Consider the following 23,189-nt stretch of genomic DNA (forward strand, 5'->3'; position numbering starts at 1 on the left):
TAATCTTCTTAACACTATTCTTAGTCATAATAACTAAATTATAGGAACTGTAACAACATTAATGCTTTTCTTTCTTCTCTCCCAAAGTGTTTTTACTTGATTTCCCTATTCTCTCTCAATCAAAGTTAAATTATCATTTTATTCTTTAGAAGTGACAGATTTTAGGAAATAATGATGTAGATATTAAATATTCTTTAACTCCATATAGTAGGTGCAATTTAGAAATTAGCATGAATGAAAACGCAATACTGACATAACACTAAGCATTATCAGATGTTTAAAAAATGACTTCAGGGACAAGAGAGACTGTACTTAAGGTTGACATAGTGAAATTTTAGGCTAAACCATTAAAATACATGAAGGAACTATGAAACAGAAATAAGTATTGCTAAGTTTATTTTTTACATTCTGTGTCTTGTTGCCCATTGGTCTTCCTTTGGCCTTTGAAATGGAAAAATGGGCATGCTTTTTCACACATATAAAATTATTTGAATGAATATACAGATGATCTGAACAGACATACAGCCCAATTATTAACTTATTAGTCTAAACGTCTACAAGGTGATTGCTCTACAATTAACTGTGATTTTGCTAAGACTTAAAATGCCAATGACTCTCTATAAGCATCCAGCTTATGCAATTATCAAGGTATGAAGGTGACAATCAATTTAACTTGGTATATGTAATAGAAGATGAGAGCTCAAGATGCTAAATATAATAAAGGCAGTTTTCTAATATTTTTCTGTACAAACACAGAAGAAAGACAACTGTATAGTGTTGAGTTTGTCCTAGACTAAAGTAATCTGACTTTTGTCCCTTCTCTTCAGTAGCGAGACTTATGTGTATATCTTTGGTTGACATCCTTGCTGCTGTCTGGTAGCTTTTCTTTTTAGACACACCTTTTAGATAAGCTGCTTAGTATGAATAAGTGGCATACATTTGCCTCACCTTGTCTGGATCCACAGTTAGCTGGCAACATTTAATGTCTTTAAGGAATCGGAGTCCAAGAATATGTTACTCTGAACTCATTTCATTAACAACCCTCTTGAGGCACAATTATGATGTTTCCTGATCACTCACATTCCTTGCTTTAAAGTTGATTCCTGAGTGAACACAGATAGAAAAGAATGCTTTAGGTCCCCATCTATGTGTTACTGTTCTGAGGAGTTGCTTTTCATTTATGCAACCTAAATAAATACAGGCCTTCTTATTCTTAATTTAAGTCCCATCTTAACACAAAAATCTCATTCAGAGAAATGAAAACAGGACTCTCCAAGCACTAGTGAGCTCTGTCGTGAAGATTTTTGTGAGGGTGGTCTGTGGACTGGGGCAGGGGTAAAGAGAAGGTTAGATCCAGGTCAAAGAACACAGAATAAGGATGTCTAAAGATTTCCTCCGCTGATCTCTATCCTCAGGTCCTCAATAGATGCTCATTTTTGTCTCACCCACAAACTCTTGGAGCTGCTTTCAACATCTTATCATTCTATCTCTAATCTTCTTTCTTATTAGGTCTTATTTACTTCCTTTACAAACTTTTGCTTGGTGGAGAAATCTATTCCATCTTTCTTTTTCCCATAACACGACTATCTGCCAAGCCAAATAACACAACAAAGACTTGATAGATAAGCAGTGATTTTTTTTAAAGGGAGATATGGGGGAAGGGAACCATTCAGCATATTTTAAAATGAATAAACCAACAAATTTCAAACACAACCTCATTATTTTTTCTGCAGGTATAACAACAAAGTAATATTTTTCTTTTCTTTTCTTTCTTTCTTTTTATTTGGTTGATGGTGGGGCTTGAACTCATGGCTTGGGCATTGTCCCTGAGCCTCTTTCTGTTCAAGGCTATGGTTCTACCCCTTGAGCCACAGCACCATTTCTGTTTTTTGAGTGGTTGATTGAAGATAAGAGTCTTACAAGGACTTTCTTGCCTAGGCTGTCTTCGTACCATGATCCTCAGATCTCAGCCTCCTGAATAGCTAGAATTACAGGTGTGAGCTACCAATACCCAGCTAATATTTTATTACATTGAATTTTACCTTATTATCATTGGAGAGTAATAATAGACCTCTGACATTGCCATCTTCATTATTCAAATCACATTGAATGTAAAGATATATTAGTGTTTATTTTAAATTATCACCCAGAAGTAAAGGCTCTCTCCAATCTCAGTACCAGAATTATGGTTCTAATTATTATGTTTCTTATAATTTTATGGACATAATTCTTTGTAACAGAGACTTGAAACTTACTTAAAACCAAATTAGAATTGCTTGTCTGACCAATGTCCTCAGAAGAAAAAAACAAAACAAACTCACTGGAAATCATCATGTCAGCTCTGATTCTCCTTTTGTCTCGTTACATTTATTTTGTTGCTTGTGTTACCTTGTGCAAGGCACAAACACATCCCCTTCACCAATTTTAAGCACATAGTTTTAAGTACGTTCACTGTGTCAGCTTCCTTTTGCCATAACGAAATACCTGAGTTGTGCTAACTTTGTAGTACAGAGATTCCTTTAGCTCACAGTTTTGTAGGTGGGAAGTTTGGAGGGCCTGACAGGGACAGGCTTGCTCCTTTCATTACAGCCTCTCATGAGAACCGTCTTCAGAGAATGCTTCAAATTCCCAAAGACGTAGGGACTTTCCACTACAGCTTGCTTCTTAGAGACCACCGCCTCACAATGCAGTCACCAAAATTCCAATCACATGGACCCTTGGAGAACACAGAACCTGTATTCTAATAACATTTAAATGTCTATCTCAAATTGCAAGTTCCACTGATGCATTAGCTGAAGAAGTAAGCTGAGTCCAAGACCGTGGATTCTAACCCCCGTACTATAAAAATATTGATGGTAATAATAATATTAATAATAATAAATTACCTTATTAACTTTGTAGTATATCCATTGACCTTATTCATGTGAGTCTCTTTCTTTGTTCTCTGATGTTTCTTATTGATGAGTTAGTACAGACCTTTTGGATTTCCTTTCATTTTAAATTACATTTATCATCAATTGTACTTGTTACTCAGACCCCCTTCACTGATCACATATCAAATAAGTTTGACCAGTAGGTAGAGCATTGAAGGCCCATTCTTGAAGAGCTTTCTTCACAGATTTGCTGTCTGCTTATATGAATAGGGTAGAATCAGATGTGGGGTATAAGGAAAGAAGGGGACACATGAAGATCAAAAAGCTTAAAGGACAATGAAATAAAAAGGAGCAGACGTTAAGAAAATTCTGGGTGGTTCTATGGGATACAATGAGAATTCAAGATGAAAAGCACAGAAAACAAGTTTCAATATAATGTTAGCACTCTGAACCTGCACAAAGGAGATGAATTCCCTCATCCTGACTCAACAGGAGTCAGATAAGCACTTTTTCAGAATGACATAGTTAGATCACAGAGTCTAAGGGAAGCTAGTCCATGACACCCTTACAGGTAAGCTTTCCTCTGGCCAGAGGTTACATTAAATACATTCTCAATATTCATTTGTTTAATTGAGAAATATCTTTTTTTTTTCACAGCCAGAAAGTGTTTATTCAAACAGTTTTTTCCACTAAATTTCTGTTCTGTGGAACCAATATAACATTTCACTTAGTACTTAATTGTTCAACATGATACTCACAAAAAGAAGCTTTTGCAGCATTTCCATCTACAGTTCTAAAATCATATTCCATGGGATATTATTAATGTATTCCTAAATAAGAGTAGCCATTTATAAATGATTATGCATGGCTCTTCTTTGGCAAATCATACATTATATAGAGGGCTCTTCCAGGGGCAAGCATCTAAACTGGTTAGGGCAGCAAAAGGCAACAGCTTCAGAATCTTTTGAAACAATAATTAATTTTCCAAATGCCAAGGCCAATTGGCAATGGTTAACATTGCCCCCAGAGTATAATCATGGTCTAGATGCCACGGAGACAAGTTGCCTTGTGTTACCTATAAATGGATTCTCCAAAAATCTAATTTGAAATTACTGCCTTTAATTATACTGCTGATATAAATAACTTTGATAAAATTAGTGCAGCTGGCCTCCTGTTTGTTTTCCCCATCTGAATGCACTGTACAATGTAATCATCTGAAATAAACATCCATTACAAGGAATGCGTTATTTTCAAAGAACGTATTGTTCTACTCAACCAGCCAATTGTTATTTTTCCCTCCCCAGCCCCATTTCAATCTTGTGCCTATTAAAGAGATGAACAAATTACCGAGTTCTCATAATATGCCAACTAGCAAATTAAAACAATACATTGTTGTTGAATGGGGCTCTCCATTTAAAAGATTTTAATTCACTTCATGTTTTCTTTTGAACCGGGGTCTGCCAGCCTCAAAATTGTTAAAAGCATGCTCCTCTCTGAAAATTATAATTATATCATTTCTTAAGCAAAAATCCAAATCTTCAAAAGAAAAAAAAACAGAAGATGAACATCTATTTGATATTGCTTCTCAAATCTAGAATCCAAGGAGAGGGTCTCAAGACTCAAATAAAACTTCAGCCTTGGTTCATTGATTTTGTTACAGGGCAGAATTGCCTCTTCTTCAGTGGAGGGTGGAACCTGTTTTGCTTTGTTCATTGTAAGGGGATTGATTGTCATCTCTATCTGGACTGCAATCAGGACAGGATTTACCAAGGTCAATTCAACTCTGTTCATCTATCACCAGGCTCAGCTCAACTCCATTCAACAATTACCAAACTCAATTCGACCCCACAATTCTTTATTAGTTATCTGCTACATACAAGACACCGTGAAGTTTTCCAAAATGAGTAAGACATGGCCTCTTCCCTTTGTTTTGTAGTGAAGCGAAAGAGATTAGGTGTAGAACATTGTGGCAGCCTAGAAATGGGTAGACAAGGACACAGCTGATAAAAATAGATGCTAGAGCAAGATTAATACTATAAGAAAAGTCAAAAGGGGAAAGAAAGAATGTATCTAAAGCTAGGAAAATTAGCTGCACTTTGAGGGAAATTCTTTCTCTGAAGCCATGGAAGTGAAATATGGGTGTGTTTAGACATAATAAATGGAACTCGGCTGGACATAGGAATTAAGAGAAATGCATGGAAAGAATGCTAGAAGTAGGGAAAATCCAGAACATAAAATTCTTTATCTCTTAAACCATACTTAATTTGCTGGGTGATAATGAACTATGAAGACCTTCTGTGAATGGAGAAGGAAATGATTGAGGTGGCATCTTAAGGAACTAAATCTCAAAACTGATTCGACTATAGATTTTTTTAATGGAAGCAGTGAGAAGTGTTGAGTTGATTTGTGCATTTCTCAACAATAATTAACTGTATCAAACTGAGGAGAGGTGAGCATGTGTGTTGCGATCTGCTTGCAGTGGGACTCAGATCAGTCCCCAGATCTACCCCAGAGGCACACAGGTGACTAGGAATACATACAAACACAGGACCATAAAAATAGTCCAGACCAACATGTTCAGTGACTGAAATCCATCCATGTATGCTCCAAATATGTACTTCATCTCCTACGCCATATAGCCACCAACCCTTACTGCCATAACCACCAGTATCTAGGTTTGTTTTTCCCCCAATGCAGGTCCTATGAGCCCATGCAAAGAGTTTGCCTGAGAAATGCTCATTAGGAAATAGGAGTGAGTTAAAAAAAAAAAAATCAGTGTGCCAGAAACAGGAATGGAAAGATTGTAATGCAGAAGACACTGCTATGCCAACAAGACTTCATTGATCAAGATCTTGCAAGAAATGTAAAGGACTGGACACGTGAAGAATTGACAGGGAGCTGGTGTATTTATATAGTTCCTGCCTTCTTTCCATTGATGATTGCCTAGGGATGATATCTTTAAACTCGGGTTACACTTGAGCACAGGCATACTTAGAGTGTCCTTGGTTGATAGCTGTCTCAGTTAAACTTGCCATTCACTTTCAAATACATTTCCAAAGCAGTTATCAAAGCCTAGGAGTATTAAATAACTGCATATCTTATCATCCCAATGCCACAGCTCCTACATGCTTCTCTACCCACTTGATGTACGAGAGACCTCTGAGTACTAGAGAGATGAGATATTTGTTAGGTTATAAACATGACATTTTCTTATAGTTTTGAGTTGATGCATTAAAGTATATGTCTCTTTTTTATATATAAACCAGAACTCATCATGTTTATCTGTCTTTTCTTGCATTAATTATCTTTCCATGCTCAATGTTATAAATATGCTCAGTTACAGTTTGTTTGATTACATTTAAGTCTTTTGTTCACCTAAAATTTAATGTAAGTGGTAAGTACCTTCTTCCAAGTGATTAATCATCTGTTCAATAGCATTTTTGAATAACTCACCTCTGTTCATGATTTGAAATGCAACTTTATGAAGAGATTGATGGATAGATGATGATAAGGGTGGTGGTGAGCATGGGGGTGGGGGTGTGTGATAGATGGACTCATCAATAGGGGTCAAACCATATTGAAATTGCCTGTTCACTTGTGTGTCTCCTCAACTAAATAGACGATGAATAAAGACTAAGTCTATTACATAATCAACCCTTAATTCGTGTTTCCTGGCACAAGAATCAAAAGTGAAACAAGCTAGGATTCATTTTGTCTCAATTGGGTTCTATAATAAAGGGCACTAGATCAAAGAAGTTTCCTGCCTAATTTACAGTCTGTCTTCGTTGGATACAAGTAGTTCTTCTAGATTGTTCTTCCAGAAAGAAAAAGCAAACAATGCATAAAAACCTTCAAACAGACAAAGATTACCAAAAACTTGTTGCCTTTAGAGTTTTTGTTTGTTTGTTTTTTGGCGGTCATGGGGGCTGAACTCTGGGCCTGGGTGCTGTCCCTCAGCTCTTCAGCTCAAGGCTAGCGCTCTACCACTTGAGCCACAGCACCACTTCCGGCTTTTTTTTTGTTTATGTCGTGCTGAGGAATCGAACCCAGGGCCTCTTGCATGTGAAGCAAGTACTCTACCACTGAGCCAACTTCCCAGCTCTGCCTTTAGATTTCATAGTTTTGAAGATCAAAAGCTATACCTGCATCACACTGGGTTGAAATAAAGGTGACAATAGGGCTACGTTTCTCCTGCAGGCCCTACAAAAGAACCATCCCAGGTCTCCAGGACACATGCATTCCATAGCTCAGGCTGCCATCTCCTTCCTTTCAAAGCCAGCAGTGGAGCATCTTCCCTCCTTTCTGCTCTCTACCCTTCTCTTCTGTTTTCTTCATGATTTTATTGAACCTGCCAAGAAAACTCACAGTAATCTGAAAGTCATAGATAGGTAGATAGATAGATAGATAGATAGATAGATAGATAGATAGATAGATAGATAGATAGATGGATGGATGGATGGATGGATGGATGGATGGATGGATGGATGGATGGATGGATGGATGGATAGATAGATGGCCAGGTAAGGATAAGTATGTACAAGGTCCAGAGATTAGGGTTTAGATAAATTGAGAAGGCCGTTTTTCAATCTACTATACCTACTTACTGATTGCTTTTCTTAATGCCTTGAGTTAGAATTATTTTTTCCCTTCTTGGAATCCCGTCAGCATCAGCATCTCTTACCTCTTACCTGGGACTTTTGAGAATGACTTTTAAATGTGGGGTTAATCTATCTCCGCTTAAATGTCAACCTCTTGGTGATAAAATTTCATACTGCACCTTTGCATGCAGGCAGGCCTCAAACTTGATCCATAACTTCCTTGCTTTCCTTCTGATTAAGGAAGGAGATCCATATTCAGGAGGCTGAGACCTGAGGATCGTGGTTCAGAGCCAGCCCAGGCAGGAAAGTCTGTGAGACTCTTATCTCCAATAAACGACTCAAAAACCAGAGGTGGCGCTGTGGCTTAAGTGGTAGAGTGCTCGCCTTGAGCTGAAGAGCTGAGGGACAGTGCCCAAGCCCAGAGTTCAAGCCCATGACCAACAAAAAAAAAAAAAAAAAAAAAGGAAGGAGATCCTGGGGCTGGGAAGGTGGTTCACTGGTTGAGCGCTTGTCTTGTATGGCATGAGGCCCTGAGTTCGATTCCTCAGTACCACATAAGCAGAAAAGGCCAGAAGTGCTGTGGCCCAAGTGGTAGAGCGCTAGCCTTGAGCTGAAGAGCTGAAGGACAGTGCCCAGGCCCAGAGTTTAGGCCCCATGACTGACAAAAAAAAAAGAAAAGGAAGGAAGGAAGGAAGGAAGGAAGGAAGGAAGGAAGGAAGGAAGGAAGGAAGGAAGGAAGGAAGGAAGGAAGGAAGGAAGAAAGGAAGGAAGAAAGAAAGAAAGAAGGAGATCCTACATTTCTAGCGAATCAGAAAACAGAAACAGAGGCTGGAGCCAGATTCCCCATCCAAATCTATGTTTAGCCACCTATTGGTGAGAACCTGCTCCATTTTCTTAGTTTTCTCAACAGTAGCATAAAAATAATTACAACAATTAGCACATATATTTATTCTATGAACTGAATACATGAGAATGTGCTTAAAGTGATGATTGGCATACAGCCACTCCAAATCATAAACTATTGCTTGTAATGTTATTATTAAGGACCTGGGAAGATAAATAAAGACCACAGAGCTGGACCACATCACAATTTGACATGGTAAATTATCAATACATCCTGGTTTTCATCGTCATCGTCATCATCATCCGTATTTAACCCAACTTGACTTATTGAAGTCCAATTGAATGAAGAAAAAGCTGTGTTTCAGAAAAAGCTGGAAGTGGCGCTGTGGCTCAAGTGGTAGAGCACTAGCCTTGAGCTGAAGAGCTGAGGGACAGCGCCCAGGCCCAGAGTTCAGGCCCATGACCTGCAAAAAAAAAGGAAAAGAAAAAGCTGTGTTTCAAAAGTAGGAATGTAGTGAAATGTACTCAATTTTGGTTGTTCTCCAAAGGCTCAGTATGTCACAGAGTTAAAAATATATTCAAAGTTAAGAGCATTAACATGGGCAGCTCTTGTTTCACTAATGAAATAATACTAGTAACTTAGGGATGTTAAATATTTCAGTGTTTTTTTTAAAGTATTATTTTGATGTTTAGCTCCAGGCAGTATCTAACAACCTCATGGTTCTTTGATTCCTCACCAGAATATTGTCATCTTTATTGTATCAAAGCATTTTAGTTCTTGATATCACAGGATCTTCAGAGTTACTCATTTGTTTCCCAGGCAAATTAAGTGATTTTTCCTTCCCCCAAAGAATGATAGTAAATAGAATAGAAACTTGTGGAATCATCTTCCTCTCTCTCGCTAGTGAAGCAACAGCAGAGCAGTGCAGCCTATCAGCTGTTCCAAGTTCCTCAAATTGAGTTTTACTTTTGCAAAATGAGCCCACTGACTTCCTATATTCGGTGAGCTGCATCATGAGCAACATGACTGGCAGCCACGCTTGTTGCAATTTTTTAAATATGTGGAAAAAAAGCAAAATATCGACCATGTATTACCTGAACCAAGATGCCAAACTATCTAACTTGTTTCTCCAGGCTAGCAGTCCAACCACAGGAGCAGCTCCCAGGAGCCATTCCAGGTTGTCTGTCTGTCCATCCACACAGGACATCTGCAGGTAAGTGCTGAGCCAATGACGTTACTCAATGTCTCTTAGCACAAATGTCTGGTGTTTTTCTTTTATATTCTGAGAATGTGTGGCTCTTACTTCAGCTTTACGTTTTCATGACAATTTGTACTGGCTTAATTTTATTTTCCTTTTAATTCATTTTCTTCTGTTGATCTTCATTTACCAACTTCTGGTCATGCTCTCACTTCTCATCATTCTCTCTTTCTCCCTGTTTTCCATGACTTTCCTCTCCATTCCCATTTCCCATCCTTTACCTGCTGCTACATCTAGATCTGCCACCTTGCATGACATGTCAGAAGATGCATTTGAGCACTGCACCCCTGTCGTGGTGCTGACCCCTGCTAGGAAGGAATCTGGCAAAAAGCCAGTAAAACAGAAGCCTAGGAGGAGGCGCAGGGCCTCTGAGAGATACGAGCATGCAGAAGAGCGAACCAAAGAGAGAAAAAATGACTTTCACCTCCCCATCGCAAGTCCCAGGTGGAGGGAACTTCATAGAGATTCTTCAGGTTCATCTTCCACAGATGAGAGTCAGTGGATTCAGGCCAAAAGGAGAGCCCAGGTTAAATTCCGATTGTCACGAAGAAGGCGAAATAATATTAAATCAAGCGGAAACTTGGCTGGTTCTTCCACTCCGAATGGAATCAAACTTGTGGAGCTGGGATCTGAAAGGGTGAAGCCGCGGGAGCTGACGGAATGCGAGAGGTGCTCTCTAAACCTCTGCAAAGGAAAAGTGACCAGGTACCGAGCAGGCAGCTCTTCACAGCCCAGAGGATCCTTGGAGGCCAAGAGACCTTCAAGGATCCATCAGGGAAGCAAAGGCGGAGGCTGCCACAGTGATGATCAGCTCTTGCACACACTTGGGCACCGTGAACCAAGCGGGAATAGATTTGCAGCAATGGATTCCAGCACTGAAATCTTGACGGTTACAGAAGGCGGCACGTTTGCAGTTGACACGGGGTTGCAGGTGAATAGCTCTGTTCAGACGCCTCCTGATGCCCATCAAAAAGGGGCCGATAATTTAAAAGTCTGCAGGTCAGTAACTGTGGTAGAGAGAAAGAATGATGTCATCCCAACCTCCTCCTCCTCCTCCTCCTCCCTGCTGTGAGTTAGGCCCACAGAGGTGACCCAGCCCTGGAAGATAATGTATAAGCAGGTTGTCGTTTGTCTGACTGGATCTAAACACAACTGACTTGGGAAAAGACGAGTAAGAGAATAATCCATGGAATTGACCAAGTGTCTCCTAGTTTGTGGAAGAAAGAGAAAGGCGAGCCCTAGTTGTTTAAAGCAAATCTGATGAACTGATCACCTATGTTAAAAAGGCTAGGGACCATCAAGGTCAGGTTTTTTTTTTTTTCATCAGAAAAACCGTCTCTGCTGTTGTCTCTAATTTGTTCCCCAACTGCCTGACTCAGCAGGGTAACTCGAGGCTGAAAGGACGCGGACACAGGTCATAGACACCACAGTGGGGTGGCTGGAGCCTCTTGGGAAGGACAGTCCTTTTAATATGTATACATTCCATTGCTATGAAACTGTGATCTTGGACTGTTAAAGCCATTGCATGCACTTTCCAAGTAACAGTGTTGTGGGTTTTTTTTTTTTAAGCCCATTTGTAGGACTATCTGTACCAGTAGGCAAAAATGAGGAAATTTTAAGCAACCCAAATATTTCAAAACATTCCTATTCTGCCCTATCATGTGAGCTGTTTGGATCCTATTGGAGAGCAAGTGGAAAGTTTTCTGGCAGGATGCGTGGTGGCTTGGGTGTGTGGTTGTACAATGTGAAGTTACGTTATAAAGCATGTTATGCCTGTTTTATATGAATCACATGTCGCAGAGAATGTGGTCCTGGTCCATTCCTGGCGGGAGCAGGTAGAAGGAGGCTCTGATTGTGAATAACTGGTTCTCCGAAAGTTCTATAAGTCAGTTATTTTAAAATGTTAGTGCACTGATTCATCTCAGCACTAACTGTGCCTTGGGCTTTATTTGAGACATGATCGTATTTGGATTGTTTATGGCATGATGGAGCTTCTAATCTAAGGGGGAACAAGATATCAATATAAAAATTACAATTGTTATATATCTATAATCATGATAAGGAATTCAGGAGTTTGTAACAAGGAGGCTTAACTTCAGTCTGGCTAATTAGAAAGGGCTTAACAAGAAATACAAAACAGCCAAAAGATCAAAAGATGACAGGAATTGATCAAGTGCAGAATCAGGAAGAGCATACAAGCAGGGGATGTTATAAGCAGGAAGCTAGGATAAGAGGAGGAACTTCGCAGGCCAGGGAACTGAAAGCCTACTATTGTGGCCAGGGTGTGGTGAGGGAAGGGGCTGGACCGTGAAGATAAGGATGGAGAAGCAGACCTGGCCAAATGAAACACGCTAGGGAATTTAAAAGGATATTTAAAAGTAAGGTGACACCATGATGGTTTGTGTATTAGTGTCAGTTACTTATAACCTTTTGAAATATGATTAATATGTGGCTTTTCTGTAAAGTTAGGGATAGGCCAAACAATATATCTGCTCTAAACTAAGAACTCCCTAACTGTTGTTATTTCTCCTTCCTACTCGTAACATAATCCAACATAAGAGAGCCAAAAGAAACTAGCTTTAAACGTGATGGTAATAGGAGAAAATACTGTTTCCAATCAAAACCCCTTCTGCGCAACTGCTGCACTGTAGAACCATTTGCAAAGGCATTGTTTTCCTTACATTTCTATAAACAGTGCTCGTGATGGGCTTAGTGGCACTGTTTCCTTCTGTGAGTTAATATACTAACTAAAAAGTATGATGGACAGTAGATTATGCTAGGTGCTGAACATAAAGTGGGGGCAGAGATGAGGTTTTTCATGTCAGTGCCTGATTTCTAAGTGGTGAAACTCATTGCACCTCTGAAAAAAGGTAAAGACAGCAGAAGGTGAAGCTAAGAAGATATACTCTGCAGGAATTTGCAGAAGGAAAATGATTCAAGGTGAGGTGGCTTAGAAGCCCTTCAGAAGATGAGGGACTAGAGTTGAAAAGTCGAACTGAGATTAGATGAAGTGTATGAGCCATGTTTCAGATACTCAGGTCAGAGGAAATACCGTTATCAGGTGAAATGTGCTTGTGACTCACGTTGCCTTTAAGAATGTATTGTGAATTTGTGTCGCCAGGTTAGAAGGCTCATAGAAACTAATAGCAACCAACTTTTAAGGCATTTTGAAGAAAATATAGTGTCATTCCAAGTTGTATACTACTATTCTGTATTTCCTAGTAGACTCAATGAACTGCATCATTTCAAGGTTTTGCTTTAAAAGAGGAAGGCAGAAGGCAGGAGGGAGGAGAGGAGGTTAGCCTATCTTCAAAGAATGTTCATGATTGCCACTTTGAACACGGGGGCCTTCCACAAAGACAAACAATTCATTAGTTAGGAGGGGTGTGTCTCCTACCAGTAAATCCCAACTACTTGTAATGCAGAGGTCAGAAGGATCATACTTTGAGGCCACCCTGGACTAAATGTTACCAAGACCCTCATCTGAACAAATAAAATAGGTATCATAAGAGCAATCTGTAATTCCAGCCACATGGAGGGAGGGGTACAAAAAGAAGATTACAGTTTTCAGCCTACCTGGATAAGGGATAAGACTCTATCTAACACATAACCTACAGTGAAGAGGGTTAGATATATAGCTCAAGTGGGCATCACCAAGAAATAAGGCCACAAGTTAAAACCCCCAGAATCATGAGATGTGGAAGGAACAAACATAAACCCTGTTGCTTAAAAAGACTTACTGAAGAATCCCATAGCATAGCCACCCCTGTCTCTGAGGGGTGCCAAGTGCTGACAAAGCATCCTAGACTTAGCAGGAGTTTGGATAGGTATTCTCTACTGTGAGTTGAATAGGATACCACGATAAAGGGACATGGAAGCAAAGAATAAATGGTATTTTTCTATTCCACCAAATGAAAAGCAACAACCTTTGTGGTAGATTTGGTGAGAGCCCAAGACAAATGGATCAGATGACTCCAAATCCTTTGCTCGGGAGAGACAAACAATGATAAGGTTGTGAACATGTGGAAGAGAGGTCAGAGGTCAGTGGACTTGAGAAAGACATGATGAGTTTAACTATAAGCAGATCAGTTGATGCCAATGGCTTTCCAGCGTCAGCTATCCACAGACTATACGTGGCATGTTATTGAAATCCAGGGGAGCAATCAGACCTGGAGAAATATAATGTTTCATCATTCGTGAACTATACACAGTACATTAATCGGTCGCATCTATGGGATTGTTTGTAGTAACATGACTCACTGACCCTGAGAAGTAGATATGAAACATGGAAATTCTTCTCATGACTGGGGAGAATAGTTATTGTCCTTAGGGAGGTGACAGCAATGATCAGAAAGGAGTTATTACAAGAGATCATATGAAGGAGACAAGCCTGCAGATTTACAATCTGGGTCTCCTGCATGGGAAGGAAGCTGGCTGTGAGGGAAGCAGTCCGAACTTGCACTTCTGCTGATTTAGACACGCATAGACAGGCACAGGCTCTGCCACAATAGCAAAGCGGAAGCAGCTCCTGGGCCCTTCCTCCTTTTCTGTTCCGGGCATTTAGTCCCCACCTGGAGACTATATCCGCTTTCATACCCTCCTCACTGCTTCCTTCTGAGCAAAACCTCTCATAGCCAATTGTAACTTAGGATTGAAATCACCCTGCGATTACATCTCTACCTGTGTGCCATGGGGAAGTCTTTGCTCTTTTTGATAGACTATTTACATTTAAAAAAATATGGATCAGACCATGTCAGGGCCTGACTGAAACTTCTCAGTGGCCTCTGCATCGCCCTCCCCAGAAGGTGTGCAATTTTTCTGAAGATTTTCATTCTGCAGGTACAGGATTTCCCTGTCAGCTCTGCCTCCTGAGCTGGACTTTTCTGCCCAGGCTGGCTTCAAACTGTGATCCTCAGATTTCAGTCTCTTGGATTAGACATGTGATCCACTGGCATCCATCGTATAATTTTTATTTTTTAGTGGTACTGACATTTGAACTCAGGGCCTCATGCTTGCTACCTGGCCACTGTTCATTTGACACACATTGCTTTAGGTGTTTGGGTTTTTGTTTTTTTTTTAGATTTATATTCTTGCCCAGGCCAGGTTGGACTACAATCTTCCTATTTACATCTGAGTTACCAGATTACTTACTGGCCAAGATGACAAGTATGTGCTATTGCACCCAGCTTGTTGGATGACATAGGCTCTTGCTACCTTTTTGCTCAGGCTGGCCTCACCCTTCATTCCTCCAGCTGTCTGCCTCCTGAGTAGCTGGAATTACTGATTTGAACAACCATGCCTGGCTCATAGCCTAAATTTTTATTACTTTTAGTGATTCATTATGCCAGACTTGATCACTACTATATCCAAAACATCTGAAGCAAATTCTAGCAGACAGAACATGCTTGGCACATCATTTTTGAATGAATAAATGCAAGAAAAATTAATTTTTCAGAGAGGCTTACTAGTGAAATCATAATCTTGAGCGCTAGTGACTGTCAACACTGACTGCAGAATGTGTTAACATAAAGAGCCCAGGTCACTTCTAACCTTCTGTGGATTCAGTGGCTGGACCAATGAAATTTGAACTTCTAAAATCTTCTTAATGATCTAGTGCTTCTGAGGCAGGGACTACACCTTGAAGGAGACAGTTTATGACACAAATTCTCCTTCTTTGAAGTAGGAAGATAAAGGAGAAAGAGGAACTAAAGAATGAGTTGGGGAAACTAAGTGATGTCTGTCCCTAGTTTGCTATCATGTTCCCTGGAATGCTGATTAGAGAACTCAGTTAACTTCACAGGGTTTCACCAGAGCAGCATGAGTCCTGCCACTAAAACCATGAGCTGACTGAGTCCCTCATTTTTTTCCAAGAACCCAGCACTCATGGTTGGGTGGGCTGCTTCCACCCAAAACCACTTCCTCATCCCAACCCCTCCCATTTCCACCCTGGATCCCATAGATTTCCCCGATCTCTCAGATTTCAATTCTCATTCTTCTGCATTGGATGTGTCCCATCTCCAACGAAGTCCTACTGTTTCACTTTCCAGAATTTGCTTCCGATTGGTGCCTTCTTCCTGATTCCTATTGTTAGGTTCTGGTTCTTCTCCGTACTTTCTGTCTCTGCCCACATCCACCTTATTCACCTTCTACCTGGTTTGGTCAGGACTTCTCTATGAGGTTAAAATGGACAAAACCAACTCAATGAAGCTTAAGGAAGAGAGGGACTAACCATAGAAATAGTGAAGCCAGATGGTTTCAGGGACTCTAAAAAAGTCCAGCTGTGTGACTCATGATTTTTATTCTCTTTCTCCTCTGTCTTTAGCTCTCTTCTGCTTTTTGTGTTGCCATTTTTTCCAACTGCAGACCTGCTTCCTCTGCGTAGAAGATGGAAGATGTAGAATTAGCAGAGGTTGCTACAGGTTTACATTTACAGCCTACAGTTTTCAAGTGCTTAAGCATAAAGTGCCAGGGCAGGGATTTAATCAGCCTGTCCCCGGTCAGTCATCCTTGAGTCAGTCATTCACCAGGAGTAGGGGGCATCATGCTTGGGTGAAGTCCTGGGACAGGAAGCTTATATTTCAATTGCAACTATCAGCAGCTCCTCCAAAGTCTTATAAATTGGAGGAAGGACATTATGACAGTATAAAGAGCAATATCCGTATCAGAAGTGAAAATATACACTTGATTTAAAAAAATTTAATACTCCAGATGTAAAATATACCATTCCATAGTTTTATATGCATTAGATGTAATAATGCTAATTTGATTAGACTGGGTTAAAGACACTTTATCCTTATAATTTTCTTAAATAGGTGTAAAAAGAATTATAAGCTGGGGGCAGGGGGAGGGGGGGCCAGGAGAAGAAAACAGAAGTGTTCAAATACCCTGCCATTGTTTGCAACTCTTCTTCCTCCTAAATGTCTTCCTTTTCTTCTCCAGATGCTCAAGCTTGGCCATGCTTCAGTGTTCTCAATTTTGTCCTGCTGTCTGAAGCTTTTCCAGGCTGTTGTGATCCACTGTGTTCTTTTGCTTCTTGGAATTCCTATATCATGCATAATCAACATGTCACGCATCTTCTTCGCAATTGCTCTCCAGTTTCAGGTGTTTTCATCCTCTTTTCCCTAGAGAATTGTTTCTTGAAGATAGGTGAAGACAGGGGTTATGTCTTACCTGTTTTGTTCAATATTCAGAACAATACTCTATAATATTTAGAACAATTCTTGCATAGCTCCAACGTAACTTTTGAAATGGCCTTCATAATCAGTGAATGCGAGTAGCGGAGGGTGCGTGATACTCTTACCTCCAGTTAACTACTAAACAGCCAGAAGTACAGCTGTGGCTCTAGTGGTAGAGTGCTAGCCTTGAGCATAAAAGCTCAGAGATAGTGCCCAGGCCCTGAGTTCAAACCCCAGGACAGGCCTTAAAAAAAAAAAAAAGAATGAGGTGAACCCCAAAGGTAAGTGATAATCCCTGGTAATATTTTTTGCTCTAACTTGGCCTGGATGGGGAATTTAAGAATATACTTTAATATTATGCTGCAGGTTTTATGTATCATATATTCCGATTTTTATTAAGAAATATTTTTCTTCTCTCCCAACTCTACCCATTCCTTCAAGTTGCCTGATACCATTTTTGCATGTGTACATTGAACATTACAAAACTTGCAATCACTTTTCCTCTCTCCATTCTCCTACTGCAGCGCCTCTGCACACGAGCGCGCGCACACACACACACACACACACACACACACACACACACGTTTCGACTTTTTGATATTCATTTTTAACAGTATCTTATGTGTACATAGGAGTTATACCATTGCACACTTTCCTACATATACCGTACTTTAGTCCATCTCTGCATATCTGTGTATCTCTGTGTATCTGCATATGACCCTGTGTATATTTTCACGTTTATAATTGAGACTTAAGCCTTTGTTTTTGATAGCCACTAGACGCATCTGCTCAAAGCAAGCATGTTGGCTGCAGGAGTCAACATCCAGTGAAGTCTGAATTTCATATATAATTCATAGAGTCCTTTCCAGCCATAGTTACAAGTATGGACTTTCTTCCAATGACAGGGGAACATTTCTGCAGTCTTTAAGCAAAACAGTGACTCTCGGTTTGTGTTTTGGACACTCATTCAGGCTGTTGTTAGAAAATCATATTGGTAGGACTAAGTTGATTAGAGAGGCAACACCAATTAGAGAGGCAAGGCTGTTCCCTAGCAAAGGGGAGAGTAGTTGTGGGGGGAAAATAAAGAGGTAGATGGGATTTTAAAAAAATCTTGCAAGAAAATCATGCAAGACTTGATGATCAGTTATACACATTTTTCCTCTCTTTTTTATGTTTTTTTTTGTGTGTGAAAATACTGTACAGAGGGGTTACAGTTACATGAGCAAGGTCATGAGTACATTTCTTATTAAGCATTGCTGCCTCCTCCTTTGTTTTTCCCCACCATCCCTTCCCCCACCCACCCGCCTAAATTGTAAAGTTTGTTTTTCGACATAGCATCTTGTGCATCTCATTGTTGCAATGGGTCCACCTGTATCCCTATTCAAACATTTTGTTTTTTCCCTTCCCCTCCCCAAATTATACCAACACCAAATACAGTGAAAACAGGGTTCATACAGTGGGGGAGGGACATACAAAGCAACAAAAAAAAAATCACATGGTACCTTATAAATATGTTAGAAACAATAGCAAGAAAGAAAAAAACCACTTGTGTCCCTATAGTGGGGTTCATTTCACTGAACATCATCTTATCTGGCATATATTAGTTATTGCAAATAAGGGAAACCATGGGTCCTATGTTTCTTTGGACTTGGCTTACTTCACTTAATATAATTTTTTCCAAGCCTTTCCATTTCCTAACAAATGGGGCAATGTCATTCTTTCTGATGGAGGCATAGAATTCCATTGTGTATATATACCACATTTTCTTGATCCATTCATTTACGGAGGGGCATCTGGGTTGGTTCCTTATCTTAGCTATGGTAAATAATGCTGCAATAAACATAGCTGTGCTGGTAGCTTTAGTATGATCTTGTACTTAAAAACTTAGGTAGATTATAGTACCTTCCTTAACTATTGAAAGAAAGCTCCGCTAAAGAGAAAGAATTAAAAGGGAACAATACGCTCAGTTTGGGATATAATGGTCCAAAGACAAATATTCTGAGGCAAATATCCAGGAAGTGGTATATATAAAAGTTTAAAGTTCCAAAGAGACTTTTTGACATTGGATGAAGTATAGAAGATTTCAAGTATTCTAGTGGTAACTGTGAAGTTCTCCTATGGAACAAAAAAATCTTTCAACTAAAAAGATGAAGGAATGGTAGTCCCTATAAAATAGCATTAATGACCCAAGGAAAGGAAATGAAGCCAACAGAGAAAAATAACGGTCATAAAAAGCTATGCAACAAGGAAAGTTTCATAGGCGGAGAGCAAGATGAACTGTAGACCCTCCTTTTTGTTTTGCATTTAATTTAGATGATCCTTGAGCTCAGAGAGAACATTTGAAGATATAGAACATTGAAGGATCTGTTTATTGTTTCCACCAAAAGGTAGGAAAATATGGAATGTCAAGTGGAAGAATTAGCTGTATCTAGGAAATAATGATGTCTTACTTTACAGTAGGAGTAAAAAAGGAAAATAATAGATTTGGAAACATACATATTTATAGATTTTTAAATTATTGGGTTAACTTCTTAGAGTAAGGAAATTGTAAATCTTGTATATTTTTGCTAAGTCTAGCAATGGTAAACATAGGAAGATAAACAAGCATTGCTCAAAACCCTGTATAAGTATACCCAGGAAGGTGACTGATGGTAAGAAATACAATTTACCTCTGCAGTGCATTATATAGAGACTACAAGTGGGGAGCTGACCTCAAGCCCAGGGTACGGCATCATACAGTATCTACAAATATTATTTGCCAACTTGATGTGCACATGCTTTGGTAAATTGGCAACTTGAAAGTGGAGGAGAGCATGTCGTATCAATAAGATTTTTAGAGTCAAATAGCATTTCAGTAAGTGGTTTTCCAATGTGCTGGCCTTCACCTTCACCTTTCAGGCCACTGTTAACCATTGGGCAGTTGTACATCTACCCATTATCATGGTTCCTTTCCATCTATTCATTGAAGACCTAGAGAACACTAGCATATGGTAGCATCTGTTACTTCCTTGGACTTTTTTTTTTCCTTCTGGAGCAGACATTTTTCCCCCTTTCTGAGTTTCTAATGGCAAGAATGTTCTTTTAAACTGTTTCCTTTTATTTCCTACCTGTTGGCCCTAGCTTTATAATCGCTTAGTGATAGTTTTTGTCCCACTTTTGTGACTTATTTCATTCTTTCTAGTTGCATTTTTATAGAAAACTGAGATTGATGTTCTGTTGTCAAAATTCATCCCATGGCTGAAAGATGAGCTGTCTACTGTTTGCTGTTCACATGAGATAAATTACCCTAAGTGATGAAAACAGGAAGTTCTTATTTCTAACAGGCAATAGACACTAGAGACAGCTCACAAATTCACTCTCTTCCTTGGGCTTTGGCTTTTGTTTTGTTGAGTCTTGCCGAAATTAATAGCAACCTTTGTCCTGTCCATTTAAATAGCAGATGCATTGGTAGGAAATACAGGTGTCAACAGAGCTGGGGTAAAGCACTTGGAAGATTATTCAACATAGTCAGAACCCTTCTGACTCATTTCAACACTTTTTGTTTCTCTCTACTAGGGAATGGTTAAATTGCCTTCTCAATACTTAAGCAAAAATAAAATGGGATAAATGAGATGTCCATTGAATATGAATGCACTCCAGACACCATGCCTAGCATGATACGGTGTTTTAGAGCTAATTTCTTCTTGAACTGAGTAATTTTCTTCATTGCAGTCTTCTGTAAAAACTCCAATAAACATCATGCTATGTTGTAATATTATGTTTATGGTTATTATCCAGTCTTTCAGCATTTATCTCAGTAATTTTTATTTTGAATGAACAAAAACAATGATGATACACACACAGAATTTACAAACAATAACTCAAAATTATTGTACAAGTTGCTTTTTTTTTTAATCCTTCATTTATATCTTGTAAAGACATGCTTTATTCTGAGCAGGGTTTTTTTCCCCTAGCCTTTCCCAGTTTAAGAGATAATCCTTCTAGGAATAGAATGTCAGTATCATCAATAATACTGATTACCTTGACTGGTAAGTTGTTCTATATGACTAAAACCAAGTGGATTGAGTAATTACCTGCTAATTTGGCTAAGCTGTTTAGTACTGTTTTTTGGAAATACAGTGGACTCTGTATCAAATTAAGCAGTTGTTTTTAATAAGCCTGTACTCAGGAACATTTTATCCTTTAATAATTTCTACATTTAGTAAGTATGCCATCATCCCAAAGGACAGAATACTTCATAATATATTAAATTATTTATTTAAGCCAGGCACTGCCGGCTCATGCCTATAATCCTAGCTTCCCAGGAGGCTGAGAGCTGAGGATTGTGGTTTGAAGCCAGCCCAAGCAGGAAAGTCCATGAGACTCTTATCTAATAAACTATCAAAAAAAGCCGAAAGTGGCAGTGTGACTCAAGTGATACTAGTGTTAGCTTTCAGCAAAAGAAGCTCAGGGACAGCGCCCAGGCCCCGAGTTCAAGCCCCAGGACCTGGGCAAAATGTATTTAAATGTTTAACTACTTCTTAGTGTAAGAACAGTATGCATTCAAGAATACAGCTTCCTTTAGTGAATTTATATCAGTTCAGCAATGTATAATTTCTCGTCTGTGAGGAAAAAAACATAATAAAACACAACCTACCTTCTCTTATCTCACATAAACTCATTGTGTATTGCATTTAGATCTTCTGTATATTTATAGAAGCAGAAAATGAGCAGTGTATATGTAAGCTGGTAGATATTCCTTGAAAATGACATTAATCATTTTTCCTGATGGATGAGTAAAATCAGATCAGACAGATACAAATACACCCCCCAACCATTTGTCCATTGACTGAAGGACATCTAGGCTGTTTTTGTAACTAAACTATAGTGCAGCAAATGGACATGGTTGTACAGATGACTTATTGTGTCTGACTCATGTTCTTCTGGTTAAATGCCCAAGAGAGGTATCACAGATCTATATTTAGTTTTATGTTTAGTTCTATGTTTAGGTTTTTGAGGAATCTCCAAACTGCTTTCCACAGTGATTGTGCAAGTTTACATTCCCACCAAATCCAACCCAATAATGTCTTTAAGAAAGTCTATAACTTCTTCGGTTTTTCAGAATTATCCAGCCTCATATACTGTAATTAAGTTAAAAATTAAATCATGAGCATTCAGGTTTTCAAGTGTTAACTGTGGAGATAGACAAGGCTCAGAGGCCCTGAACATAGATTAATCTTGAGCACCTGTCCCAGGGAACTTTAATTAAAACTAAAGTCAGACTGACTCTCATTCTCCCACAGCTCTCCCCCTCCTTTGTCAATGGGATGCCTCAGTTCTACAGACTTTACTTCACTTCTCTCTCCACTTTTTCCCTTCTCACATAGTTTCAAGAGCTTTTGCTGTCTTCAGCATTAACCTTGAATATTGGGAATATTCTCTTCTCTTTGTGTTTACTCTTTCAAAGCCAATATTGCCAGATTAATAATTCTAATCACCCACCCTTCCTTCTTTTCCTAGGCAAAGACTCTATTTTCTTTTTATTGCCATTAATAACAAAGCATGAAACCTACCCTCTTAATAAGGTTTACGTATACTATCTTGTATTTATTGTTAACTATGGTTATAATACTGTACAGCAAATATCTAGAGCCGAATCATTTTGTATAACTGAAAATTATAGCAATGGGATAACAATTATTACCTCTATTGCCACCTAGTCCTTTGAAGAAACCAGTATATTCTCTGATTCTTTATATGTTCAACTATGTTATATGCTTCATATAAATGATGTACTGCAATATTTTTCCTTATGTGATTGGATTATTTCACTAAGCATAATTTCCTCAAGATTTATCTGAAAGTAAAAAAAGTAAATCTAATTTTGTGGCAAAAGATAAGATTTCTGTTTTCTTTTTCTTTTTCTGTGGGGCTTGAACTCAAGGCCTGGGGGTTTTCCTCAAGGTTGGCACTCTATATCTTGATCCACAGCTCCACTTCCGGTTTTCTGGTGGTTAATTGGAGATAAGAGTTTCTCAGACTTTCCTGCCCTGGCTGGATTTGAACTGCGATCCTCAGATCTCAGCATCCTGAATACCTTGGATTACACATGCTGAGCCATAAGCGCCCTGCAAGATTTCTCTTTCTAAAGTTGATTTCTCTTTCTAATCCACTACATATGCGTTTTACATTCCCTTAATTTGCAAGGCTACTCAGGTTCTTTCCTTATCTTGACTGTTGTGAAGAATGGTGCAATAAAGAAAATAGTTCAAATATCTATCTTGAGGTTTTAATTCCAATTCTTTTAGCTAGTGACTCAGGAGTTAGAGTGTAGTGACAGACAGTGTTTCTATTTTTCATCATTTGAGAGCACTCACTGTTTTCAATATCTACTGCAACATTTCACATTCCTAGCAGGCTTCTAGTTCTTTACATCTTCAAGAGGACCCATTGTCTCTTTTT

At 39.0% G+C, this 23,189-nt stretch overlaps 1 protein-coding gene across 3 annotated transcripts in view; it reads left to right on the forward strand.

The window, feature by feature from the left end:
* Positions 1-9,305: 9,305 nt before the first annotated feature.
* Positions 9,306-23,189, forward strand: part of Marchf1 (membrane associated ring-CH-type finger 1) — a 59,529-nt gene continuing 45,645 nt past the window's right edge. The window contains exons 1-3 of one of the 3 annotated variants that reach the window (XM_042701395.1): positions 9,306-9,316; positions 9,449-9,528; positions 9,811-10,572. In XM_042701395.1, the coding sequence (XP_042557329.1) occupies positions 9,830-10,572 (743 nt within the window). In that variant the 5' untranslated portion in view covers positions 9,306-9,316; positions 9,449-9,528; positions 9,811-9,829. The other 2 variants (XM_042701385.1, XM_042701404.1) reach the window with 2 other exon arrangements.

Source organism: Dipodomys spectabilis, unplaced genomic scaffold (genome assembly GCF_019054845.1).
Source record: "Dipodomys spectabilis isolate Male_0828 unplaced genomic scaffold, ASM1905484v1 ptg000009l, whole genome shotgun sequence".
Taxonomy (NCBI): Eukaryota; Metazoa; Chordata; class Mammalia; order Rodentia; family Heteromyidae; genus Dipodomys; species Dipodomys spectabilis.